At 36.5% G+C, this 25,902-nt stretch overlaps 2 protein-coding genes and 1 non-coding gene across 3 annotated transcripts; 1 reads left to right on the forward strand and 2 right to left on the reverse strand.

The window, feature by feature from the left end:
* On the forward strand, positions 1-6,108 carry LOC139144270 (E3 ubiquitin-protein ligase NRDP1-like). The gene has a single exon (XM_070714935.1). The coding sequence runs from the start codon at positions 9-11 to the stop codon at positions 966-968; it is 960 nt and encodes a 319-aa protein (XP_070571036.1). The 5' UTR covers positions 1-8; the 3' UTR covers positions 969-6,108.
* A 1,791-nt stretch (positions 6,109-7,899) lies between these two features.
* Positions 7,900-17,406, reverse strand: LOC139144271 (uncharacterized). Its single transcript, XM_070714937.1, has 8 exons — positions 17,200-17,406; positions 14,412-14,493; positions 12,804-14,021; positions 12,247-12,349; positions 11,497-11,618; positions 11,057-11,185; positions 10,451-10,524; positions 7,900-9,315 (listed from the first exon to the last, which is right to left on the reverse strand). Exons 2-8 carry the CDS (start codon positions 14,482-14,484, stop codon positions 9,256-9,258), a joined length of 1,779 nt encoding a protein of 592 aa, XP_070571038.1. The 5' UTR covers positions 14,485-14,493; positions 17,200-17,406; the 3' UTR covers positions 7,900-9,255.
* A 6,485-nt stretch (positions 17,407-23,891) lies between these two features.
* On the reverse strand, positions 23,892-23,973 carry Trnas-cga (transfer RNA serine (anticodon CGA)). The gene has a single exon. It is a non-coding gene; the product is annotated as a tRNA-Ser (tRNA).
* Positions 23,974-25,902: the final 1,929 nt, after the last annotated feature.

The raw sequence follows: 25,902 nt of genomic DNA on the forward strand, positions 1-25,902 counted from the left end.
TAATCAAGATGGGTTTTGAAGTTGGTCGTTTTGAAGGTGAAGTTGATGAGGAACTGATCTGTCCAATATGCGGAGGTGTTCTTGAAGAACCAGTTCAGGCTCCTCAGTGTGAACATGCATTCTGCTCAGCATGTATCCAAGAATGGTTGTCAAGACAACACACATGCCCAGTAGATCGCAATGCAATCACGTCAGCTCAGCTGAAACCAGTGCCACGTATACTTCGTAACTTACTGGCACGTCTGTGCATAGCATGCGACAATGCCAAGTTCGGATGTAGTGTCATTGTCAAGTTGGATGCTTTACAACAGCATTTGGATGAGTGTGAACACAATCCAAAACGACCTGTGCATTGTGAGCAAGGGTGTGGACTTGTCATACCAAAAGATGAACTCAAAGATCACAATTGCGTACGTGATTTGCGTGCACTGATACAACAACAGCAGACCAAAATGAGCAACTTCCAGACAGAACTTGCTGATGTTAAAAGAATGTACACAGAGCAAAAGCGAGAGCTACAGATGCTGAAAGAGTACATGCGTGCTATACGATGTTCCAATCCAAATCCCAGCCCTTCTATCCGTGCTATAGAAGATGAAATTGAAACCAATGAAGTCATACGCTGGGCAAATTCCTTACCAATATCCCGTGTGACAAGATGGGGTGGTATGATTTCTACACCTGATGCAGTTTTACAAGCAGTCATCAAGCGGGCATTGATAGACAGTGGGAGTCCATCACATATTGTCAATGATCTGATGGATAATGCTCATGAAAGAAGATGGCCACCAGGTTTAGCAACGCTTGAAACACGACAATTAAACCGGCATACGTATGAACAGTATGTTACAAGACGTATCCCTGGAAAGCAGGCAGTTGTAGTGATGGCTCATGACAACCAACATATGGGCGAAGATTTCAATGTGGAACCGGGTCTTGTCATGATTTTTGCTCATGGCATTGAATAGATTTCATCTTTCACCACTATACATGTAACTTGGTTCCAGCCAATTGTTTTCCAGGGTGCAGTTGGGCCATTATGTGTGGAATGTGGGTGAATATTCAAGCTTAAAATTTCAAGGCAACTGAGATCTCATTGACCACAATTTCTTGACCAAGTGCTTGTAAAACAGTAAATAGAAAAATGGCATTCTTACCCTGCGTTCAGATGAGGTTCTAGATAATCACAGAAAATTATCTGACCATTGAGCTAACTGGAGCATTTCAAGATTCTTCTCAGCATTACTGTCATTGCTGTTAAGTACAATGATTTGTTAGAAGAAGACTGAGTACTGCCACAAACTTGAGCTTGTACAAATTTCAGTGAAATTTTGTGTGTCGCAACAGTTACCTGCAGACTAGCTTGGATAATCTCCATCGTGTGCACTTTGTAAAACATAACACACAGATATGTGCAGTGAAGTAAGTTAAACTGTAAGAGTTAATGACAATATAGATATTGTGTAGTTTTATCTTTTGACGTATGAATATACATTGTAGAATTGAAGTGTTTTCACAAGGCATTGGAATGTGTTCAGTTATTTAATCTGAGACTTTCCATCCAAACTCAACTCTTTCACCCCCGTTTCCTATTGTAGAAGTCCAAATTTGCTGTAGAAAACTATGGGATTGGACCAAACCATGGTGGTGAAAGGGTTGAACTTTGTGCCACAAATCTGTCAAGAAATGATGACAGTATAACTGATTATGATCAGATGAAGAATGGTCTCTCAAAATTGCAATTGCAAAATTTCATGCAAAGTTGCTCCTCCTTGTAGTAAAATTAAAGTGATCTTTCATTTTCAGTTATTTTAACAAAATTTAAAATCAGTCAGTTTCCAAGATCATGAGCAGTTAGTTAATCACTGTAGCTGTTTTTAACTATGTTAAAGCATTCATTAGCGATAAGTTGGCTGGAATAGCAACACAAATGCTTCATCACTCACTGCCCAGAAGTCATAATAGCATACATGTAGTTTTCAATGATATGATTAGACATTCATACATTCAAATAGCAGTGAAGGGTATGTAGTCACATTGATTTCTTAGATCACTGATATTAGTTGTCAAGTTACCTGTGATCTTTAAATAATTTGCTGTTATACTGGTGATCACTATCTCAAAACTTCCTAACTTATAACATTAGACACCTCACAAAATAGGATCTGTATGATCATTGTGTAGTTCTATACTTTGTCCCATGAAGTTCAATTTACTCTCATACCAGCTTTTCTCTGAAGTCATCAGCAACACTCTATGGTAGTAATGTAGACACATGTACTGGGATATACTGCATATCTTCTGTAGGTCATGCATTTGCTAACACACAGTATTGGCAAGATGGTGCTGAGTTATTGATATTACTTTGTTGTAACAATATATACATGTCATAGGTGTGATCAGCATGTATCTTTTAATCAAACTGACTGTTTCAGTGTCTGGGTATACGCACTGTGTACAATGTACTTTCTGTATTTCATTTTAACAGTCATTATTGTACATTGTAAAGTTATGAATGCCTGTGATGATTAGAGTCACATATACTGCTACATGTTTGGACTTACAGCTCTGCATAGTCTACTATACCGTAAAAACTGTGATGAGCTGTATGGATTAAGAATCCATTGATTGATATGTTCAAGCATACCATAACTATAGTTGTATGTACATATCAGCATGTTTGGAATGCTCCGATTGGAATTTCCATGCAGAGGAACAGTGTTATTTTTTAGAAAGTAAATCTGTGAAACTCACAGTGATATTTTCTGATCTGTTATCATATTATACTGCTGCTCTAGATATTGTGTACAGATATACCCAGTGACCTCTGCAATGTCATTCAGTAAAACTGCATAATTTATGTTTAGATCTGTGTAAGATTAGTCTCAACATAATTAGTAATGGTGATAGATTAATAAAATGCTAAAATTTATCCGTGAATGAAATAGTTTTAGTCCTAACTTTGCCTCTGTAACTCAAATGTTCAAATTTGATGCATGAATACAAATGTATATGTCTTTGAACCCTGGATGTGGTGTTTATTTTTGAGATTGACGATCGATTGATTGATTGATGATTTGTGTCATTGACGATGACATTTGTAATTCTGTCATAGTATTTGTACATTTATGCTGAAAACAGTAAGTAATTTAGTCCACTCATACTTCTGTCATTTTCTGCAGCAAAGAGCCCCATCAGGTAATTCAGGTTTAAGACTGAAGTTTGTAAAACATGGATATCAAAAGCCAATTTGTATACACATGCTATGAAGCCACTGCACTGCATCCCTACCCAACTTCGAAATTTGAAATACGCTTTTTGTCAAATCCACCATCTACTTAATATGTATGTGTATACTTCAATCACAGAAATATTGACACATTTGTACCATATTTCAAATAGAAGTCACAAATTGTCATGTTAAGATCATTTGACAATGTATCGGTATTTTCAATTTATACACAATGTGAACCATTAAGGATGTATTTCTGACACAGTACAACAAAGGATATATTTCAGGCACAAGAAGAGATATGTTTCAGGCGCAAGAAGGGATCGCAGTCAGAAAAATGTAACAACTTAGCCGGCTATTGAACGTCTCTTTTTGAGAAAGGGGAGTTAGCTGAGTGGTTCTGTCTGTTGCCTTTCTGCTAGGCGACTGATGCCATATGTTATGAGTTCGAACCCGATTGAAAACTAGCCGTATTCTTAAGCAGGAATGAGAAAGAGTTTTGCGGTGTGTGCATAGTGAATCATATGGTAAAGAGTTAACTTTGATACAGTTAAATTGTAACAACTGCCAGGAGTTGAACTAAATTGTACATTTTGCATTCCAGTTACTTTGCCCTATCATTAGTAAGTTATTATTATGTGTGTTTGTCTCACTGTTTTCTTTATGGCTGGAAGAACCATTGACAGTATCAGTTTCACGGTGAACATGAAGGGTGATGGGAATTCCATATTCTACACATCAGATCAAAAGGACTTTGCAAAGAACAGATTCAACAAAATACACATTGTGATAATGTGAATGACAGTGTGATATACATGTCTCTATCGTGCAGTCTAATAATTGATTTATTTCTTGGCAGCTTCACTGCAGAACTAATAAATTGCAAGCTAGTATTTTCTATTATAATCATTTGATATTTGATCAGTGTCATTTTCATAGCAAGAAAGAATGGAATTCAAATATTAACAGTAGTTTTTACAACTTCCAAATGATTTGACATTTGGGAAAAGGGAAGAACTTGGTATTCATAGTTTGGCAAAGCAAAATGCTGATGATGGATTAAACCTCATGAAGTAGCTTACAATTGCTTATCTTTCTATGGTGTAATACAAAATGTAAAATATAAACTCAGATTGTTTAGTTTAATTGCTGAAATAGGTAATAGTTTTATAGTGTAATTAAGCACTCAGGTATAATATGTAATGACTGGTGAAGCCTGGCGCTTCAGTGAAACATGATACTTACGTTCAGAAAAAAATGTTATTATGTAAGTTGATATTTAAAAACATCATTTCTAAGGTATCAAAGCAGAGTAATTTTCTGCACAGGTTGGACTGTCTGATAGTGAATGATGCTTTAATAATTACCAGTAGTAATAAACTCTGCGTAGTGTTTCCATATTGTTTTCAAATGCACATGTTACTGTCTCAGGGGTTATGGATATTTGTAACCATGTATGATATTGAAAAAGTATCTGGACTAACACAAAAAATCAAGTCTGTATGACTTACAATGACAACACAATTGACAGGCAAAATCATTTACACCATCTCTGTGGTGTTCTAATAGCATACAAGGTCTTACATCCCATAAACAGTCTCAGAAGAAAATAAACCATGTCCTGTTGCAAAGGCAGAAGCTGCCTGAAATGGGCCTTATGTTTTAAACCTTCTGTCAGAATTGTTTGGTATAGCCCTGTCATGCTTTTTGTCCTGGTTGTGTCCATACATAGGGAAAAGAGTAGCAGGGTTATTTTCAATTGATTGAGTCAGTGCATTTGCAGAATTGTAAAAAACTACTTTAATGGACTTCAGTCTTTCACCAGGGGAGCTTAGTCTGTTTCTTATAGATAATAACTCAAATATGTATTTCTTGGCAGCAATTACACAGTTTTTGGAGCTTGTTTAATGTAACTGTGAATGGCTGACATGTAAAATATTTTAGATATCAACCTTCATACACTGGTGTATGAAAACATCAAATGTACTGGTTCGTTTGTGGTACATAATAAATGTTTGCATAAATTATAAAACTAACCATATCTCAATAATTTCAATAAGTCAAAATACATCCCAGACTCAGGTCATCATTCTTGATAACTAAAATCTCAAATTAAATTACACAGTTAATAGGAAATAGGAAAACTATTGCAAATATATTTTTGTTGGTTATTTTGAAACAATGCATTTAATATCACCATGTCATGCTCTTTGATCATCCTATGATGTGTATCATAAATAATTTTTTCTGCATTTTTATGATAACACTTGTTATTTCAAAACAGTTTTGAGTTTGAATTCCTTTATTTTGTGAATGAGTAAATTTGAAAAGTTTTACTATTAAAGCAGAATGTGTGGAGCAGAGCTATGTCATCAGATGAGTCAGTTATTTGACAATTGAAACTTTTGTTTTGCCATACCTTATTTGTGATCAAATTGTTTTCAATGTGTATGAACTTCAGTCTTGCACAAAGGGAGGTTAGTCTGTTTTTATTAAATCATACACATCCCTGTCTAGTTCATTGTCTCGCCAACATTCTAACCAAATTTTCAGTACTTTCTGTACTGATTGAGGGGTTTATAATTCATTTTATGTGATTGGATATGCTAGTACCAGAGTTTCAATTTCAGGGGTTTGTCCCAATCTGATGATGCCATCATGGGCAGCAAGTGAATAGTTGTAGTCGTTGGTAGAAGCTGATATTTTATGAAGCATGCAGTGTGGATTGTTATTGTCCATGTGGTGCACTGGTAATTAAAACTTTACCCCCGTTGCATGTGGATGGCTTTTAAGCTAATGAAGAATTTCAACAATTATTGTGTATCTTGCTGTACAATGATTTGAATTCAATAAAGGCTTATTCAGTGTTACTAATATTATCTGGATTGTTGATATTATGGCTGTTTGCTAGAATGACAGTTATCATGAGGTGTGGTTTGATCAGTAAACATTTGCAGATGAGTATAGAATGGATGTTACATGCAAGATGTGTGAATTAAAGTAATCAAATAGAGCATTGAGAAGCCCATACACTAGTGGGAAGACTGTCATAAATTCAGCTTGTGTTACAATAACAAATGAGTAAACTCTGGATATTATGACAATGACAGTGGATGACAATCTAGCTAACAACATGCATTGCATGCCCATCATCACCCTGAGACATAGCATACTCAGCAATACACTCTCTTTGTTGTTTGAATGTCCCAAGCTTACTGGTAGTCTATGGATCTTTTATAACAATGACAGTGGATGGCATTCATATTATAGCTTACAACATAACTTGTGAGACGAAAACCATTAGGAGACAACTTGTGTTTTCAATGAAGAAAGTTTGGAGTAACATATCAAGATTTTAGACAAACTCGCAGGTTTCAGTGTGTTGTTTTAATTAAACAGACATACATAATTCCAGCAAAAACAAAAAGCGGTGCTACCTTCCCTATTTTTAGAATTTCCCTTGATCTATAGTTCACAGGACTGTGGATAGCAGAAAACAAAGGTTTACGCAAAGATCAATACTCATACTGTATCATACATCTTGAAAATTTCCATAAATGTCTGTAAATTTATAGGTTTCTCTTATTGGTAAGTAGAGTTGACAGTGTTACAACCCTTGCATGGTAGGTTAGAATGTGTAACTCACGTAGAATTGTAACAGTTTGCTGAAGTAACAGCGGGCATCTGTTTTGACAGATTCATCATCATTTGTTTGCTGCCCTCACAGGTGAGTTACTACAACTAATGCAGTAATGAAAAGTTCAAATCACAAAAGGATAGATTGAAGAGAAATATTTGTACTGATTAATGACAATGTCTCCCATGGCCTGAAACCATACATTTGCTAGGTAGAGTGATATCAGAGAATGCAAATAACTGGGAATTTTTGAAAGGTTAACAACTCCAAATTTAGTCAAATATAACTGAAACTGTACAGGTTTGTGTAAATACCCTGGTACTGGACCTGGATGGCGTCTCTCAGAAGTAAAGCCCTCATTGAAACAATTTAGAAATATGATTCCATTCAACTTTCAAAAGGTTTGCTGCATTTTCATTGTGACCTCTCCCATAGTGATTCCAGATATCAGTGTTTACATTAAGCTAAATAATGTCTGTTATTTTATTTGTTGGGAAAAATTACACACTATTTTGTTGATACATGATCAATTTGTAAACTTCTAATTTTTTGACAAGATGCTGGATAATTGCACGATGTAAATACACCTCACCCTTCTCTAAAATAGAAAATGTTTCAGATAAACATATGTAATCCACTGACAATAATGCAACAGTTAATCTTAAATTGTACTACCTAAGTCTTAAAACAATAAGAAAGTAAGGTTTAGGTCATCGTGCTTAGAGCTGGTCTTAGTATGGTAAAGATCTGCAGTTCTTAAATTCACTCAGACCTGTCAGTCTTGAGAGAAGTCTTCATTGCCACCATGTCTGTGGACTTGTTGAGACCAATGGAATTGTGTAATGAAGAATGTATGTTCAGAAACCAGACTAGACAACTGGAGTGACGGACCTTTAATAATACCTTCACACTGATCCTGTAGACCATATATCAAATACTAAAATAAACGATTCTCTCCTGTCTAAAAAATGTTGATTACCTCATTCCTCACATAGCAAGTTACAAATAAAGACACTTTTTCACACCAGTATTATGTTGAATAAATGGGTTTGTGTTTATTGAAATCCACTTCCAAAGAATATTGTGAAATATGGGCATTGCAAGCTAATAGACCTAAATCCACAGCAAGCACATAACTATCAGTATAAAACATCTTAAAAATTAATAAAAGTTTTCAATAGGATATCAGCCAGAGATTTCAGATGATGAATTTTCTCTTCAGCATTGATAAAGTCATCTTTACGTTAATTAGCATCTATTGTTTTCCCAAAAGCATGAACCCAAAATTAGTTGACATTATCAACTATCCTCTGGATGTTCTAGTACATATCTGGACTAAGATAATTTATACCACTGCAGATAATCACTATTGTCAATACCACTTCCAATGCTTGTTACAGGGTATATGTACTCTTCATACAGTATATGCTCCAACTAGACTTCCTAGTATTGATTCAGGACATTGATATCCAAGGTTTAAAAATCTTTCTCTCTACAGCAAAAGCATATTTGCTGTGTTTGTGTGCAAACACCTTGATTAACAGTATTATAAATTACTGTGTAAAATCACACATTAATCGTGAAAGGTTATACATTCAGTTTCAATGTAAACTCGAGGTGTCTTAAAAGCTGTTTGTTAGCTGAGATTTACACAACTTGACACAGTGTACTTTGTATGTGGATTTCAACAATGGAACACTGATCATGACTTTATATGGTTATTAATATTTCAATGGCACAAATAGATCATACTTGAAAACAATGGAAAACACTGCTACATTTCACCTCTCGGTGATTAGATATTACAATATACATGTGACATGATGTTTGTGACAGTGACATTCACACATTTTTGCCATTTTACATAAATACTGGTATGTGTGTGTATGTATGTATGTGTGAGTGTGTATATATATATATATATATATATATATATATATATATATATATATATATATATATATATATATATATATATATATATATATATTAGACACCTATGTATTTCAAACTTACTAGAGTTAAATGTTGTTTAACATTTGACAGCTTAGTTTTCAAACATTTAAAGTATTGAGTGTTGTGACTGTTGACTGTTGGTGTTACAAGGTAGTACATATTTCAAGCATTGTAGTCATTGTTGTCACGGTTGTCACTACTTTTCATAAATGCAAATCAATTTCACATCTTATTTTTAAGGCGTAGTATCTATGGAACATGAACTGAGGTTGATATTGTCATACAATCTATGTTCACAGTTGGCACATGAATCGCAGCAAATGACTTTTACAGATCAAGCAGTATGTATAGGTAAGCAATGCAAGTATATGTCTTTGCTCTGTGAGTGCATTTTGTCACTGGTGATGGATGTAAGACTGTTGTCTGATTGCTACATTTCTGGTAATTCATTTCCTTTATATTTCAGGTCTTCTTTCTGTGGTGGCTGGACCTAAAATGAAAGTGAGAATATATCAAGAAATTAATTCTTGTATGGCCATATAAAGACACGAACATATATGTTTTAATTATTTTACATTTCACTGATCGATTAATGGCTGGATGATAGTAAACTTTTTAACCATTTCTCCTTATTAGACTGACTGGCACTTTTACTGAATATTTTATTAAGCTTGATAGGTGCGTACTGAGCACATCAACTGTCATATCAACCACTATATCAAAATCACAGCACTGCTAGGTACCAAGTTTAAACACGCAGTCTCAAACCACGTGCATTGTAAAAACAAGAATGTGCCTTTGGACATATATTCGGACACTCACATTTTCACAATTCTTTCTTATCTACCACTTGTTAACACAGGGATGCGGCTATTTTGACTTTCATATTATATCGGTAGATATTAGGTAATCTGTTTCTCTAGTAAAGAACTTTACATGGTCACCCCTAATTTTTATTTGGCAAGCGAATGGTTGAAAGTTTCATCGATGGAAGTTTGAGCAAAAGTTTAAGTCAAAAGTTTAAGTCTTTCACTTCAGAGGCGCCTAACCTGAGTTCCCAAATAGTTCATACACCATAGTTCCCTTGATGTTGTCCAAAATAAAGATACCGTATGATGTTAGCGCTTTCAACACAGTCAGAAGGAAATCCAGAATCATAAGTCTACTTTAATATTTCCCAGCTTTTCACAAATCAAAGACTTAACAAAACTAAATACTGTATTTTGTTCGCATTTCCTTTCTCTCTTCCAAGCAAACAAAATTACTTTTCACGTAATCCACTAATACTCGTAGAATAAAAACTGTCCAAAAATCGGAATCTGTTTTCAACCTTTGTGTAAGAGTTTGTGGAGTTAAATGTTTGATCTAATAGTTTGTCATCATACAATAATAGCTATAAAGCAAAGATTATCGGGAAACCATCAAATTTATCACACAAAGGGTTAATTTCATTTGTTTGTGTATTCGAGTTGTTGTTTGTTACCGGTACCATTGTTATGAAACTGCCAGCTTAAACTTTTGATCAAACTACTTTCTCGGTGCAGTTTAGCTATTTTGATATGTTAGCAATGAAAACAATGCTACAGAGTCTGCTATTTTTAACAGCGGGCATCTTAGCTACTTACTGTGGTTGCAAGTGGGAAGCATTCCTTGGTCTCTGGATCTAAGGAGAACGATCTGGGACAGGAATAAATGGCAACTGCAAATAATTAAAAGACAAAATCAAAAGGACAATTATTGATATCGTCTTGAAAATTCATGCACTATCTGCAATCAGTAAATTTCAATAAACTGCATACATATACTTTTCTGAATCACAGTGAGGGTGAAGGTAAAAATATATAAAAATCCAAATCGACCTACTGCCAGTGTATTTGTCGAAGCTGTGTTACGCAAAGCACACACATTTTACTTTTTTTAACATTAAACCCGATATTGGTTGATTGGTAGATATGTGTAAATTATTGCAGGCGCACTTGTTTGTGATTTTATTATGAATATTCAAATATGGTTTCCAACCATTTACACTGTCATGAAGGAGTATAAAGCAGGCCTATTTTCTGTCCGAATGAAAGTCAACTCACCAACGAACACCTTCTACTCTCGATCTTGAATTATGTTTCTGAATACATTATTTTCATGTACGGTTTTGTACATTTCAGTTAATTGACGTCACCCTATGGCAAACAGCCACAAATTAATTGTAAAGACGTTTTAGAAACACAACTCACCGTAATCGCATCCTAATTCGTCAATGCCTGACGTACAGTCAAAGGTCGCGTCGCACAAATCAGATTTAGGCCTGCATATACCATCACAGGCGAACTCATCGTGTTTTGAACAGTCTTTCGTTTTCATTCCTTTGAAAAATGTACATAGAATACATTGATGAGGGAAGCCAAGGCAAATTAATCTGGAGACTGATTTTTATGGACACAGAGGGGAAAAACTCAACGGCAACAAAAGTAACAACAACGATAATAATGATATTACAATATACCAGATGATGATGATGATGATGATGATGATGATGATCTTTAAGTAGCGATTTTACCTCGAATGCACTGTAACGGAAGTCGACCCTTGATAACATTATTATATTCGTATACAGCATTGAAATTATATATTTTGCAAATTGTGATTCTGACATCATTTTCTGTGAAAGACGTACCACATTGTAGCTCATCAGAGCCATCTCTGCATTGTTCGACGCCATCACAAATATCCTGTTCCTTGACACATTGAAATCCATCATCACACTTTGTATAAGTGTCAATGCAAGGACGACTACACCTGTAATGTCAAGGAAAGGGCAAAAGTTGCTGAGTAAAACGACTAGTTGTTTCTCGTTGAGGTGTTTCCTTCACTAAATGTACAATTATCATTGAAACGAATGTACATGTATCGTACTGCCCTCTATTTCACATGCCGACAAAGTTGATTGAAAATGAGGTATTGGCCGAAAATAAACTTTCAAGACACGGCACTTCGTAGATTTTGCAATAGGGTGCTATAAATAAAATTCTTTGTTTGCCGTCCGCGTGCTGATGGATTTTCAGAGAAAATTAAGAAACCGAACACAATGTTAACAGTATTACATATAAAAATATTATATTTCCAACAGAAAGCAAATAAAAATTGTGCTTATGTTAATACACTTGTGTTTTTGTCTGTGTTTGTTTTTTCCCTGGCTGGCTGCTAGCTTTTTTCAAAAATCCAAGGACGACAAACAATGAATTTTCTTAAAATGGCGTAAGGGACAAACACAGTTTGAAGAATTGGGGCTCAGTATATTATACAATCTTTGAGCAGTCTACTGGGACGTAATCATCATAACTATATAAAATATTCATTGATATCTTATAATTAGCAAATGCCTAATCAAAGGTCATGAGGACATGATAGAATCAACTGTACGTACGTCAGAGGACTTTCATCCCATCCAGTGAAGCAGTCACTGACACCATCACATAAATCTTCAGGTTGCAAAGTTATGAGTCTTCCGTGTAGATCAGTGCATTTAACTGAAATGATAATGCAAAACGATTACAATTGAAATTATTGTAGGAGAGGTTATGCTGTTCATAACACTATTTTCAGCTTAAATAGAAATATTGACAGAAAACAACTATAGAAGATTGAAATTTTACTCCTTTCCAAGATTCTGGGAGTAAAGATTCATTTTACAACCTATTTTATGACTATACCACAACAGCTTATCATTAGTCGGCAACAGCTACCTCGGTCATCGTTTTCTCGATGTGTTGCATATTTTCCGCGTTGCTATTCTCGTCTCGAAATTCTTCCGGTACTGTGTATTGTAAATGTGGCAACACCGCCTGGTAAATAATTAGAAACGTACGGAAAGGGCCGAAAATGTGAGCTTGCCATCGCGACTATTGTTACAGAAAATCTTTTTCCAAAAATCAAATCATTACTGATAAATATCTTAAGAAAGCAACAAAGCAGTCTACTCACCAACATGATTTGTTTTATTTTCTTCATTAATATTATCTTTTAAATCCTTGACGCTGCCCTCATCTTGTGGAATAACATCATTAGATGCTGTACTGTCTTCTTCCACTGTCAAGTCGGAGTCAGTCGAGTCAGCTGGCTTTCCATTTCCACCCTGGCTTGTTCCGAGCTCCTGTAACTCTTCCAAAAGACTTGCAGTCGACTTCTCATTTGTGACATTTTGATTTGATTCCAGGCCGTACAGCTGATCTCCAAAACTATCCCCTTCTTGAGTTATAGAAACTTCAGCTGTAGCATTTTGACCTTGTCGTAGTCCGTCCAATTCCTGTACAACGTATTCTTCCGAAGCATTTTCTGACAAATCCACCTCAGAGAATGTACCCTCGTCATCATCTCCCGATCCAGACGATTCAATTCCCCGTAATTCCTGTACAATGCTTTCCATAAACCCAAGTTCCAACAATTCTGCCTGTAGCGAGATGACATCATTGCCATCTCCAGAACCAGACAACGACCACTCATCTTCAACTCTCACACTTACTCCGATGCCATGCAATTCCTCAACTACATTGTCTTGTGCTCTAGACTCTGACAAATCCACCTCAAAGAATTTCCCCTCTCTAGCATCTCCTGATCCAGACCCTTCTAGTTCCTCCGAATAATTGTTGTTCATTTCAAGTACCTGCAATTCCTGTATGATATCAACTCCAAATACAGACGCCAACATCGATGCCTCCTCGTTTTCATCTCCGAACTCAGATCTCGATGGTTTTGCAAAAACCTGGTTTATTCCAGGTAAATCTCCGTCTAATGCCTCGGAAACGTCGTCTGCTAATCCGAAGCTCGGTATAACTTCTTCAAGGTATTCGTCCTCAACACGGTCTTCATATCCAGGTCCAGATGGTCTAGCCATTTCATTGTTGCCATTATCAAAGTTCAATGACTGTCTTGCAGTATCTTCTTCCTCTTTCAATACATCAAGTTGTTTGGACAGAAGACCACTTAGAATTTGTTTCCCGCTGCTAGACTTTACCTTTCCCAACAGCATTTCGTTCAACAATGTTTGAAGTATAGCAATCGTCTCTGGATCAACGACCAGCTTCTCTCCATCATTTGGAGGAACAACTGCATTGGTGTCGCTTTGTTCGGATTTCAGAGATTTGTTGTCGTTATTGGTGTTCCCTTCCCCGCCATGTTCACTATCATGCTCTCCTGAAAAATCTGTAATGAAGGACAGTCGTTGACAAAAAATGCTCGGTTTGGGGATTGTTGAAATTCCATAACTACTGGTCATAAATACTGCACATTTGTATCAATCTGCATGAGCCATACTGAGAAACTTAAAGATTTTGGAAGTCTCTCGCATTGAGAGACACATGTGTGTGGCGTTTGATAATATCACTCTGCGATATTGAGAAGGCAAATTGTATAAATACACCGACTCCATATGTCCTTAGCTGGCTGTATGGAACACCCGCATAGCGATGCACAAAATTAGTTTTCCATTCAAAGTTTACATTTTTGTTTACAGTTTATACTTTTGTCAAGAAACTTTGAAAATTAACATGGTAATTATTGCACGTATTTGTGAAAATCAAATGCTTTCTTTACCTCGGACAGGAAGGCCTGACGTCACTAAGGCCAGAGAAATAACCAATGCCAATGATAACGACAACTTGTTCATATTGCTATTCTGCAAGATAGAAAACAAGAAAAGGTTAATGGATATTTTATTTTATTTTTATTTCAATTATTTTATTACTCATCCAACAGGCGAACCTATTTCCGGGATGAGGTACCCACAACCCACTACCAAATGGAGCAATGAGGAGTAAAGTGCCTTGCTCAGGGGTACAACACCGTGCTGGAGTCTCGAATTCACCATCCTCTGACAGCGAGTCATTCCTCTGGACATATTAGTGAGTCCAGTACCCTAATCACTGCCCCACGGTGCTTCCACAAACTATATATATCATAATGCAATATATAATACAAAATATATCTATCACAATGAAATTTTCATGCTCGAAGACTAATGCCAATGATTTCCCACTGCATTTTAATTCAAGTGTGTATAAATTATGAAAAAATTATGACTACAAATATTTATAGCAGTTCGTCTCGTTTCGCACGACCTTTCTTTAACGACGAAAATAACAGCTACTTTACTTTATAGCATGCTTGTGGCTTAATCGCCATTGCGCTGCGAATTTCAGTTGTTAGAAGAAATATTTTATACTTGATCCTGTTTCTACAAGTACACAATGAGCTCTGAATGATATGGGCGTATTGAGTCCACATTTTACAGTACAAAGTAAATAGTCACACTGTTTCATAGTGAACCAGCTGAACTGTTTTCGAGCTATGGCTTTATATTCCATGGGGAACACAATTACAGTAACCTAGTCGTGGTTTCCACAGTGTATGTACTTATTTCTTTGTGGCTGGAAATTTATCAGAAAAAAATTTTACTCATTGTAATGTAAAGTTTAAAAATTCGGTATACAAATACTATTATCAGCCGGACTTGTCTGTATCTGTATCTACAGTATAATCTGACTCAAAGAGTTTCGGAATGATTTTTGAAGAGTTGATATCAGACATACAAACCCCGTTGCTCTTCAGCTTAATATTTCTTCTCCCTTTTCTAAACTGCGACGAAAACTGAATCACCTCTGTCTTATTGGGTGTCGTTCAATATCATTATAAATAAATGGGATGTGATGTGAAAGGGCAGACAATTGTTTTACAATAACACGTCATCACTAGTATTGATCGTGGTCTTGTACTTGCCACTTTCGGCATCACGACGTTTTCAGGAGATGAAACTATACAGTTGTGGCATGGAGATTGTGTCGTTCTTTTAGTGAAAATAGCTGTGAAATTTTCACTGTGAAGTACACAAAGCGTTGATTAAACAAAAGACATGTTTCGCCAAGTCAAATCTTATGTGTTACATAAATAGCTATGTGACCAAAATGGCGATTGCGATTCGAAAATCGACAAACTATCCTTATCTCTGAATATCCTTGAAGTTTCCATGTACAAACTTCACAAGATACCTTTAAATTTGTTTCTCTTGCAACCGTGCTCTTTAGTCACATTATGGGAAAATTAGATAACAGATTTAAGTTAAGACTGGGCACATAATTTAGGAAGAAAATTGGTGAAATAAGATACCAGATTCAACAGTTTGAGCAATTTTTGCCACATGATGTTAGAAGTCTTCATGCTGATCCGGAACAGCCAAGAATTTTAATTTGACGTCAGTTTTCAAGTTCAACCTCCTTGCAAACCACGAACGATACGTTCCTTTCTAGATTGTCCTTTCTTAAATTGTAGGGCTTTACAGTGACTGCTCAGTTCTGAATTTCGTCAAAGATTTTCCGATTGCTCATTAAGAACATCCCAAAATGTTGAAAACGTTTATAAAGCAGTCCAAGTTAACCCTCAGTAATAGTTGTGAGTTTTTTGTCAATGTATAATAAACAATACTTTTATTCAAGTAATGAAAGTCTTTCTGTTCATATGTTATCGTCACAGAGTTATTACGTTTCCACCAGTTTCTATCAACCATTATGCATGTAGTGCAGTAGTGTTCTACGTGTTGAATGGTATCTTCATTAAACCATGAAAACGCAATGGAAGCTATTAACATTTCTTTAAGTTCAAAAAGTGGTGTTAGCCATTTCGTCCGTATGACAAGCATGGCAGTACGTGCACTCGTAAGATACCAGTAATTTACAGCCTAGACTTCCTTTTCATTGATGATTTTCTATTGAAATTTTTCACGTCTTGTTCTTTACTCGAGAGGGATAGGGTGCTAAACTACCCTTGATGTGTGACAGGGCAAAAGGATTATTTGTTTTGGCAGAACAACAACAAAAAAATTGCCGATTTATCCAAGGCGGGGATTATTGAAGGTTTCATAACAGACACAATTCTCGCGATACTTTCATACCATATGATAGCGCATTTTTAACTCATTGCTCCTTAATTTTACATTACTGTAAATTTTACTACCAACATTTCTTTATTCTCTGGTATTTAGCCACGTTTGTAGGCCATTGCTGACAAAACTAATATAAACGCTAAGAAAACTGTGGAATCTATACAGAGGGTACATTAATTCAGTAAATTAAGTACGTAAAGAGATTGTTGTGGGACATCGCCATTGGTACCGAATTGAGAAGGTACAAAAGTTGCTCACGTCAAAGAGGGACCTATCCTATAGGGTTCACTGGAGTCTGAAAACTGCAGATTGTAAGCCAGAAAATTTCTAAAAATCAAAATATCGCGTGATAATTTTCCACGGCATTAACACCGCGAATTCCAAGCATATAAGCACAAGTTTAAGCGTAAGATGAATCACAAGACACGTAAAAAACACTGGACTTACCTTCAACCTTCAATCACACGTGGCGTTGTTCCTTGTGTATATTTTATGCAAGGAAATGACAGCGTTCTCAACTCATATCATCGCGATATGCTTGAAGAATGCGAAGAAGAGCGTCACGTGTATGAAATCACTCCTCTCTGATGAGAAACCACTGCGACAACGCAACAAGTTGACAAGCTGCTTCCTCCGCGGAATGTTCTAATTTGAGAAAATCGATCAACATCGATTTGCGAAAGTCTTCCGCCATTAAATAATTGATAGGGTGACGTATTGATCTTGCTCCATCAAAGACAATCCGACGCTGATGATTGGTAGGTGTTGGAAGCATCCATGATATAATGGTGAAAGTATATGATAATTTTACACTGATTGTCAACACTTCTTAGGAATTGTAATTTTTGCGCCAAAAATATCAAAACCAGAATATTTCTCTTGAAAATTTGACGATTTTCCCGATCTTGACCAAGATTCAACACTGAAACAATATAGCGACGAAACTATCGCGAACGCTGTATGTGCGCTACATGTCTCCGAAAATGATGAATACTAACAACTTGAAAATGAAGTAATGTCACAGGTATTAAGATTAGACAAAAATCAATTGGCTAAACTTATCATTAATATTTTGCAGTGCCCCTCACAATCGGTCCGGAGAATGTCGACCACGATCTGAAAATCGAACTGTGATAAGACCCACTTGTGTCAGTCATTGTCATTTGTGGATTTTCTGCAACAATTGTATTGTTTGTACATTTTCAGTCGTTGTCAATGCCAAAAGAGCCCGGAAGAGGATTACGTAACAATCTTATTTGGCTTTATCGTCATTATAGTTAAACCAAGTGACAGGTAACTGTAAACCCCGACTTTTTCAGCAGTTTACCCTGTGTATCAACGAGTTCCCTGTTTCTTTTTTGTATCATCTCCGTAGAATGTGTATAAATACCTAGCCCATAGCCTATACTTGCAGTGCGCATGCGTTTGGCATTTGCTGTCATCGTTTACAGTTGAGTTCTTGCCTCAACTTAAATTGATTGTCACGCACATACACGTGAAGTACTGGATATTTTATAATACTAAAGCGAATAGACCAGGAAACTGTATACGATGAGTTGAACTAAAATACTGAAAACAAATCGTCATTTGCTTCGGCTGTCGTAATTACATTTTTGGACTATTCATCACCCATATACAAAAGAGGAGTCGTTTGAAGCCTATGCAGGTGAACTGACCGTGGAGGTGTTTGTGTGTGCTACCTTCATGAAGAGACATATAAACATAAACATAAACGTAAACATCTCGTGTATGATATGTTCTACTTCATGAAATCTCTTTCCAATTCTGCTGGAGCTACGAGCTAAATTATTCTACATGACTCGATCTCAGTGTCTTCCAAAATATTTTTTCTGTGAATATTAAATTACAAATACTAAACGTCAAATTCAATTTGCACTTCTCTCTTTCGTTAAATCCATAACAAGGAATGTGAAGGCAGCAAGACGCTTCAGGTGGAAATCAAACGATGACGTCAAAGGCACAATTTTCCATTCGGACAGAGAGTTGACGTAATAGTGTAGGAAAAAAGCATGACGTTCATCGACTCGCCTCTCTCTCTCTCTCTCTCTCTCTCTCTCTCTCTCTCTCTCTCTCTCTCTCTCTCTCTCTCTCTCTCTCTCTCTCTCTCTCTGCAAATAAATTATTTAATTGTTCACTTCTCTGTCTGTTTTTATTGTTTTGTAAATATTGAGAACACTCCAGATAGTTTAACATATTCAGATATACAGTACTATTTACAGAACGAAGATAGTTTTCTGTAACAAATGAATCTTCAAAATTCGATAACATGACAGTTTTTCGCAAATACAACTTTTACCATAAAAGTCAAAATTTTCTACAAAAAATGATTATTAAAGAGCTATCGCATGGAACGTCTTCGATGGTTCAATGCATTATGTTATTATAGTAAACTTCAACACTGTCCTTATCATTGATAGAGTTTCTTTTGATAACGATTGTTTGCCAGAGTGACACGACTACAATAAATAACACACAACGTCCATGAAGCTGATTGCAATATCGAATTTTCGACAGGTCGGACAAGGTAGTTGCTCCTGACTGGGTAATGATATTGACAACAACAACAAAAAACTATAGAGGGTTTTGAACAATGAATTATTGTCATTCGACCAAGCAAAATTCATTCTGAACTATTTGACATTGATTGTCAGTGGTTTTGATGGAGTTTGTGTGCATTGTGTTAGTGATTGTGTATCTGTGTGCGCTTCATAGCGCTCCTGTTGAGTAGGAGGGTCACAAGCTAAATCGCAACACTGAGGTCGCTATCGAACCACATTTTGAGGTGGGACGTAGGCGAGGGGTCTGGAACGCAGACTTCTTTGTAGACGAGTAGACGACAGGTGCAGCCAACTGGTAAATTTAATCAATTTCGCCAAATCATCACCAAACAAGTTTTGAAGGCTGATATACCAATTTTAATTATTTTGACCTTGACCTAAAATTTGGAGGGGGAAAGTAGAGTTGTTCGTAACTGCCCTTCAACTGGAAAATGCCTCTCCCTGAATTTTGATGCCCACTGCCCTCCAGTATCTATGGTCTGCCCGCTCCCCTCTCCCCGCCCATTGAAAATACTGAAATTTCTTCCCCGCCCGCAGTAAATTTCTTCCCCGCACGCAGTAAATATCGACGTTTTTCTCCCCGCCCGCTGATTACTTTGGAAATTTGCCCGCCCACTGAAAAACTGCGCACGAACACCTTTTTTGCACGAACAGCTTAGTTGGCGGCACATGAGACGACGTTAATCGAATATTGGCAAAACTTATCATATCCTGGGAAAACACTTCACAGATGGCAACTTAACGTAACTTGGGGGTACTGTAAAGTTCGTTTCACGGTGAACCATGTGATGGTGCCCGACTGCTACCGGTAAATGTAGCGTTGCAGCTTAGAATCTGAAAGTGACGAAAAACATGCAAAAGCATCCGAAGAAATGGACGAAGAAGTGATGCATGATGTTGATTGCCAATTGACTGATTTATCAGAAGATTTGTGCACAATATATACATGTCCCATTACTTCCACCAGAGGTTTACTGAGACTTGGTATGTACTGATAAGACCATTAACCCTTAAAGTGGATGTAAATAGACAGCATGCATGGTCGAAGCAATCGCCATATATTCATTCTATCGTCGTGTGTTTTACATTGCAAATCCATTACTATTTTCATGGAATGATGCGCTAAACAGACCAGCACAACAGAAAAACAAAATTCAAGCCACTTAAACAGTTCGTTTTAATGCATGTAGTATTGAATTACGTTCGATTTAATCAGGATTTTAATTCGATTTTAAGAGATACACGACGGGTCCACACTTGCGTAATGTAACTTTCCAACTATCCAAATAAATAAATGAAAAAGTCATCGGTACAACTGTCTACAGATACAGAATAACATTTGACATCACATCACATCACATCATTACAAAATCACATAAACCCCATACAACGCTTCGCCGATTCTGCATTAACTGTACTATAGCTTTATCAGCAATGAAATCATAAAGTTTTAACTTTTAATGAAATTGGCCAATATCATTATAAGCTTAGACTTTCATTACAAGTATTTCTGCACGGGGACCGATCATTTGCCTTGTGGAGTCATCACGGGGAAAAGCATGAAAAAGCAGTTAAAATGAGGACCATTTTGATTTGGGGGTTGCTCGAAAAAAAATATGAAAAGATAGATGACAACGCTATGAGGAAGATCATTTGGCTTTTATGATGACATTTTGCTCAGTGTTCTCACGACGCGCTAAATATTTTCACTCACGGACAGGTATGCTCAGTTTACTATATGAACTTCGACGTAAGCAAGGTTTTATATTTTGTGGAAGGACTGCTTAAACAAATAGAACAATCACTAGAAATTCCAAGAGTAAAAAGGAGTACAAATCAGTGAGTTTTATGCCCGTAATGATGGATATTATTAACGGCACAAAAATAATTCCAACCTTCGATTTCGGAAGCCCGATATTGTTACTGTTTTCAAACCATTGTGAAAGTGCTTCAGGTGACTTTACTTACATATGTTGGAGGGTTCAAATTGGCCCTGAATCAACCACAATTTGACTTTTGTAAACAGTGTGTCCGGTACTCGGCTGTACCTTTGACAGAAAAAAACAAACACATGTGTTTCTGCATAGTAGCTCCAGCGTCAACAGTTTCAAAAATTCCGTCAATTTTCCTGAACTATCCAAATGAATTAATTCATGCTAAACGATTTTCCTGGCGTTCGTTTTGACGCCTTTGTGTGTCTGGCATGTTTATGAGTGGAATTCACAAAGACCACTGAAACGACGAGCAGAATGTGTGTAGAATGTAGTTTTCATCCAAAATGTCGTCAAATGTACAGCTGTCCCTACCAGGAAACGAGATTGGACAATGCAAGTTATGCATTATAAAACGTTATTTCACAGACGTACGGGGTTTTTTTGGCAGCAAGGGTAGTCTTCAGTTTTTGAAGTTGAGGAACGGGCACGGTCTCCTCAGCTTAGTTTCCTTTCAATATTGTACGGTCAGGTGAGGCAGCTTAAGGGCCACTCAACTCGACCGTAAGTGAGGTTATTGGTCGTGAATGGGCCGTATAAAGCTGGGTAAACTCAGATTTTTGTACGCAGAGTCGAGTTACAGCAATGAGTGAAAATTAAAACTTCGACATCGCTTCTTGCAAAGGCTTTCGGTGTGTTCCATATATATATGAATATACTGCAATGTGTTTTCACTTATGCTGTGTTACCAAGTCCTTTCGCCGAGCAGTAATACTCAGTCACCAATCAGATGTTGCTAAGTGATAGAACACCGTTGTAACAATGTCCTAGAAAGGCAAATACTTGTTTAGTTCCCCAGTACAGGCATTGTGCACGCCGACGAATTGCCTAAAATTGCCAGGGATTAACTTTCTTCAGGGCGGCCAACTTTCTGTCTTTAATCCACAAAAGCTGGCCACAGATTAATCACTGAACAGATAGCTTACCATTGTTCCTCCACACACAGGGGAGGCTGTCATAATTCAGTGGAATAGCAACTCAAAACGGACTAGTCGGGATAATGACAAAGAATGAATCATCGTGGAGGTTGTGTTGTTAGCTACTACGTCCACTACATAATAACACGATGGGAACTAATTTGGGATAATTGGATAGTGAAGTAAGTTCGTTTTAATCTGCAAACGTAAGCTCATCTGCTTTTTTTAACTTATACACTTGTTTCCATGAGTATTTTGTAATATTGCAACATTCAACTATATGGCACTAAACACTTTTGAGAAATTTCAAATATACGAAGATCCAATTATCCCAAATTAGTTCCAATCGTGTTAATATACACCATGCCGAAAGCTTTAACATATGCCCATTGGACGAAATAGTGAAAAGGGCAAAGCGGATATTTTCCATGTAATAGTGATAGCATTTCCCTATGTTTCTATACCTACTCAAAGATTTTTGGTCTACTGGTTTATGTGTGCTAGGTTCATAAATTCTCGTTTTCAAAAAAAATTGCACAACTGTGTTTTTAAGGGTCTTCGATGAAATTAAGTAAACATCACATTGGCCAAATATAGAACATCCATTTCCAGTAGCAACTACAATATGTACTTATCCAGTAATTTTCAACAATAGCAATTGCAAATTGTGAAAGTATGAGACTTGACGATTTGACGGGATTTCGAGTTCTGGACAATGTAAGCAAAATCAAAATGTCTGATTTGAGCAATGATAAATGAAATATTTGTGGTAAAGATGAAAATTTTGTGGAATAACAAGGAATACATCCCAACGATAACATGGATATATACTTTAACAACAGAAATAGACAATAACATCGATGTTATATCTGATATAGTTTACTGAAACACTGGAGGTGAAATAAGGAAACTGAAATAACTGAAATATGACGAAGTTAATCCCACTATTAGTAAACTCACTCTTCGATATACTGTAGTATGATATCGATATACTGTAGTATGATATCGATATACTGTAGTATGATATCATGAACTGGGAAGGTAATGTACATTCTTTCGTGAACAAGCTGTATTTTATCAGAGGACAAAAGACAAAGTTGCCAAATTTGGCACCTCAAGGGGTGTCACCTCTATATGAGATACATCCGACAAGTTAGCCACGGGGGCACCCATGATTTCTCCTTTTAAAACTCAGAAAAATGACTTTACAATAATCACCATGTCTACTTTAATACAACGTCATGATAGGTTTTGCCAGAATTGAGCCATTTTAACGACCCATCAAACACTCAAGGTCCTACATCCCGATGTTGAATTCATTGGTACGAGCATACAGCTGGACTGAAGAGTTTATGTAACAGCCTATCCCGGGAGCTTAACATATTTGCTTAATATATACTGCTTTACATGCAGTCATGAATTGTTTTCAACATAATGCTGGAAGCACGAAATATTATTTATTTGTGTAAATTGTACAAATAGATATTTTTGAAAAATGTGAAGCCGGGGATTCATCATGTTACTTGGATCTTGCGCCATAGATCAACAAAATATTTGGGTGTAATAAACCATTCACATACTGTCTACAATACCCATATATGAACTGATATAGTGATTATGAAGGTTGTCTCTTACGTCATTCAAAACAACATCGTCGTGGACAGGATTCGAACCTGTGTGGGGATACCCCATTGGATTTCGAGTCCAACGCCTTAACCACTCGGCCACCACGACGCATACTTAGATAAGTTCAATAACATTATATAAATTTAGTGGCATTGCATTACATTACATGTATTCAATATACTAAGTAAGTAATTCTACGGTTTATTCATGAAGTCATTGTCATATTTTACCGACTAACTTTGCCATCAACAGTCGTAATGTAAATGATAAGGTTTCTGATGTATTCAAAAGGTTGGATCATAGAGTTCGAACAGTCCAACACTTGGTAAATATGCAGGAATTTTGAAATGATCAGTGATCATATTTGAATATGTAAAATAACAGCTGCCACTTTTATTTGAAATATACATAACAGGAATCCACGTCGAAAGTACGCGATTTTTTACCTTGAACATTTTTAGGGTAAAGTACTCTATCACATTTACTGATCAACTGAATGCTTTAAATATTTTTGCTTTCTGTTCGTGTTGTATATATGGCAATGTCAACTCTTTGGTAAGCATTTTTTCTTGTAAAATTCTTTAAAATGAGAAATAAAAACATTTTGGAAGTATAAAATCTGGTTCCGTAGAGGAAAGGATTTAAAACACAAGTGGCTCTGCTTGTATATTAAGTTATCGGAAAAAGAATACATTATATCTGCATACATATACTCCAATCATGAAATAGTATTAGTTTATGTTATCATACTTCTCTAAGCAAGTTACATTCGATTCATAAATACTCCAACGAAACCGCGATACACCATGTGATAGTGTAATTCAAGGGTACAGAAGTGTTATAGAGACAGACTGCCCGAGACAGATTTCAGTGTTCTCCCATCTCTACAAATTGGTTTTATACAAGAATTTTAGTCTGTTATAATAAACTAGAAAAAGGTTTGGCAGAGTGTGTTTATAAGTCGTATGTGTTATCTTAATAATATGAGAGTGAACAAATGGGATAGATATACAATAAAATAAGTAACATGTTCCAAAGAACGCCCAGGAGACCTTTTTCAAAATGTCAAAACTGATCCGCTGACGACAAATTGATAAAAATCTCTCTCAAGAAGTTTTTTCAAATAATTACCCCATTACGAAATGATGTCTTCAGCTGCCACCTTAGTATGAGCAAAGTCAAACAATCGACACTGTATTTATGTCGTTGGAAAGACTTCTTCCTTAACTTGAAAGAGAAAACTCACACTCATATGAACTTTTCAAGTGTCTGACTGTATGGGGGAGAGAGAGAGAGAGAGAGAGAGAGAGAGAGAGAGAAGAGAGAGAGAGAGAGAGAGAGAGAGAGAGAGAGAGAGAGAGAGAGAGAGAGAGAGGAGAGGGAGAGAGGGAGGGAGGGAGGGACGAGGGAGGGAGGGAGGGAGAGGGACAGACAGACAGAGACGGAACAGACATACATATGGACAGGCAGACAGACAGACAGACAGGCAGTGACGGACAGAGACAGAGGTGATTTTCAAAGTCTTTCTCTCGTTTTTTTCTGTTTATCATGCACATTTAATGCAGTTTCTCCGACTCCGCAAAAAAGGAGTGTCCAAAGCAAGGGGACAGCTTGTCAGAAGAAGTGTACACGGATCCACGTTGTCAAGTTTCAAACAGTTGAGTAATTGAGTTTGAGTGTAGAGAATATCAAAATTTGTATACTTTGGTTATCAAACTTGAAATTAGAGAGCCAGAGACTCTGTCTATTGCTAGGAAGTTGGTTGTTTATTCAACTGCCTATAGTGTTGGCGCAATTTATGAGCAACGTCATCGGAAGCCCTAAACTATTGAGGTAGTGGACTGACTACTGCCTCCATGCCGACACGAATACATATGTACCGACCAGGAGATCGAAAAAAGAAGATTAACCCTAATTGTCCATTAACTGAAAATGTGTGAAAAATCGATAAGTAACAAAAGCAACGTTCATCAATGGAAAACGTCAATTAGCCCTCACTCATTTCGTGTCCATAGTGAAATGTTGGGCATTGAATGT

The sequence above is a fragment of the Ptychodera flava genome, chromosome 11, assembly GCF_041260155.1.
Source record: "Ptychodera flava strain L36383 chromosome 11, AS_Pfla_20210202, whole genome shotgun sequence".
NCBI lineage: Eukaryota > Metazoa > Hemichordata > Enteropneusta > Ptychoderidae > Ptychodera > Ptychodera flava.

What these genes read in the sequence shown, in the direction of transcription:
- LOC139144270 (XM_070714935.1), top strand. Translation starts at nt 9, where the DNA reads ATGGGTTTTGAAGTTGGTCGTTTTGAAGGTGAAGTTGATGAGGAACTG.
- LOC139144271 (XM_070714937.1), bottom strand. Translation starts at nt 14,484, where the DNA reads ATGAACAAGTTGTCGTTATCATTGGCATTGGTTATTTCTCTGGCCTTA. An exon ending in GTCAGGCCTTCCTGTCCGAG is followed by an intron (nt 14,022 to 14,411) that starts GTAAAGAAAGCA and finishes CCTTCATTACAG; the next exon opens with ATTTTTCAGGAGAGCATGAT. An exon ending in TGGGATGAAAGTCCTCTGAC is followed by an intron (nt 11,619 to 12,246) that starts GTACGTACAGTT and finishes TTGACATTACAG; the next exon opens with GTGTAGTCGTCCTTGCATTG.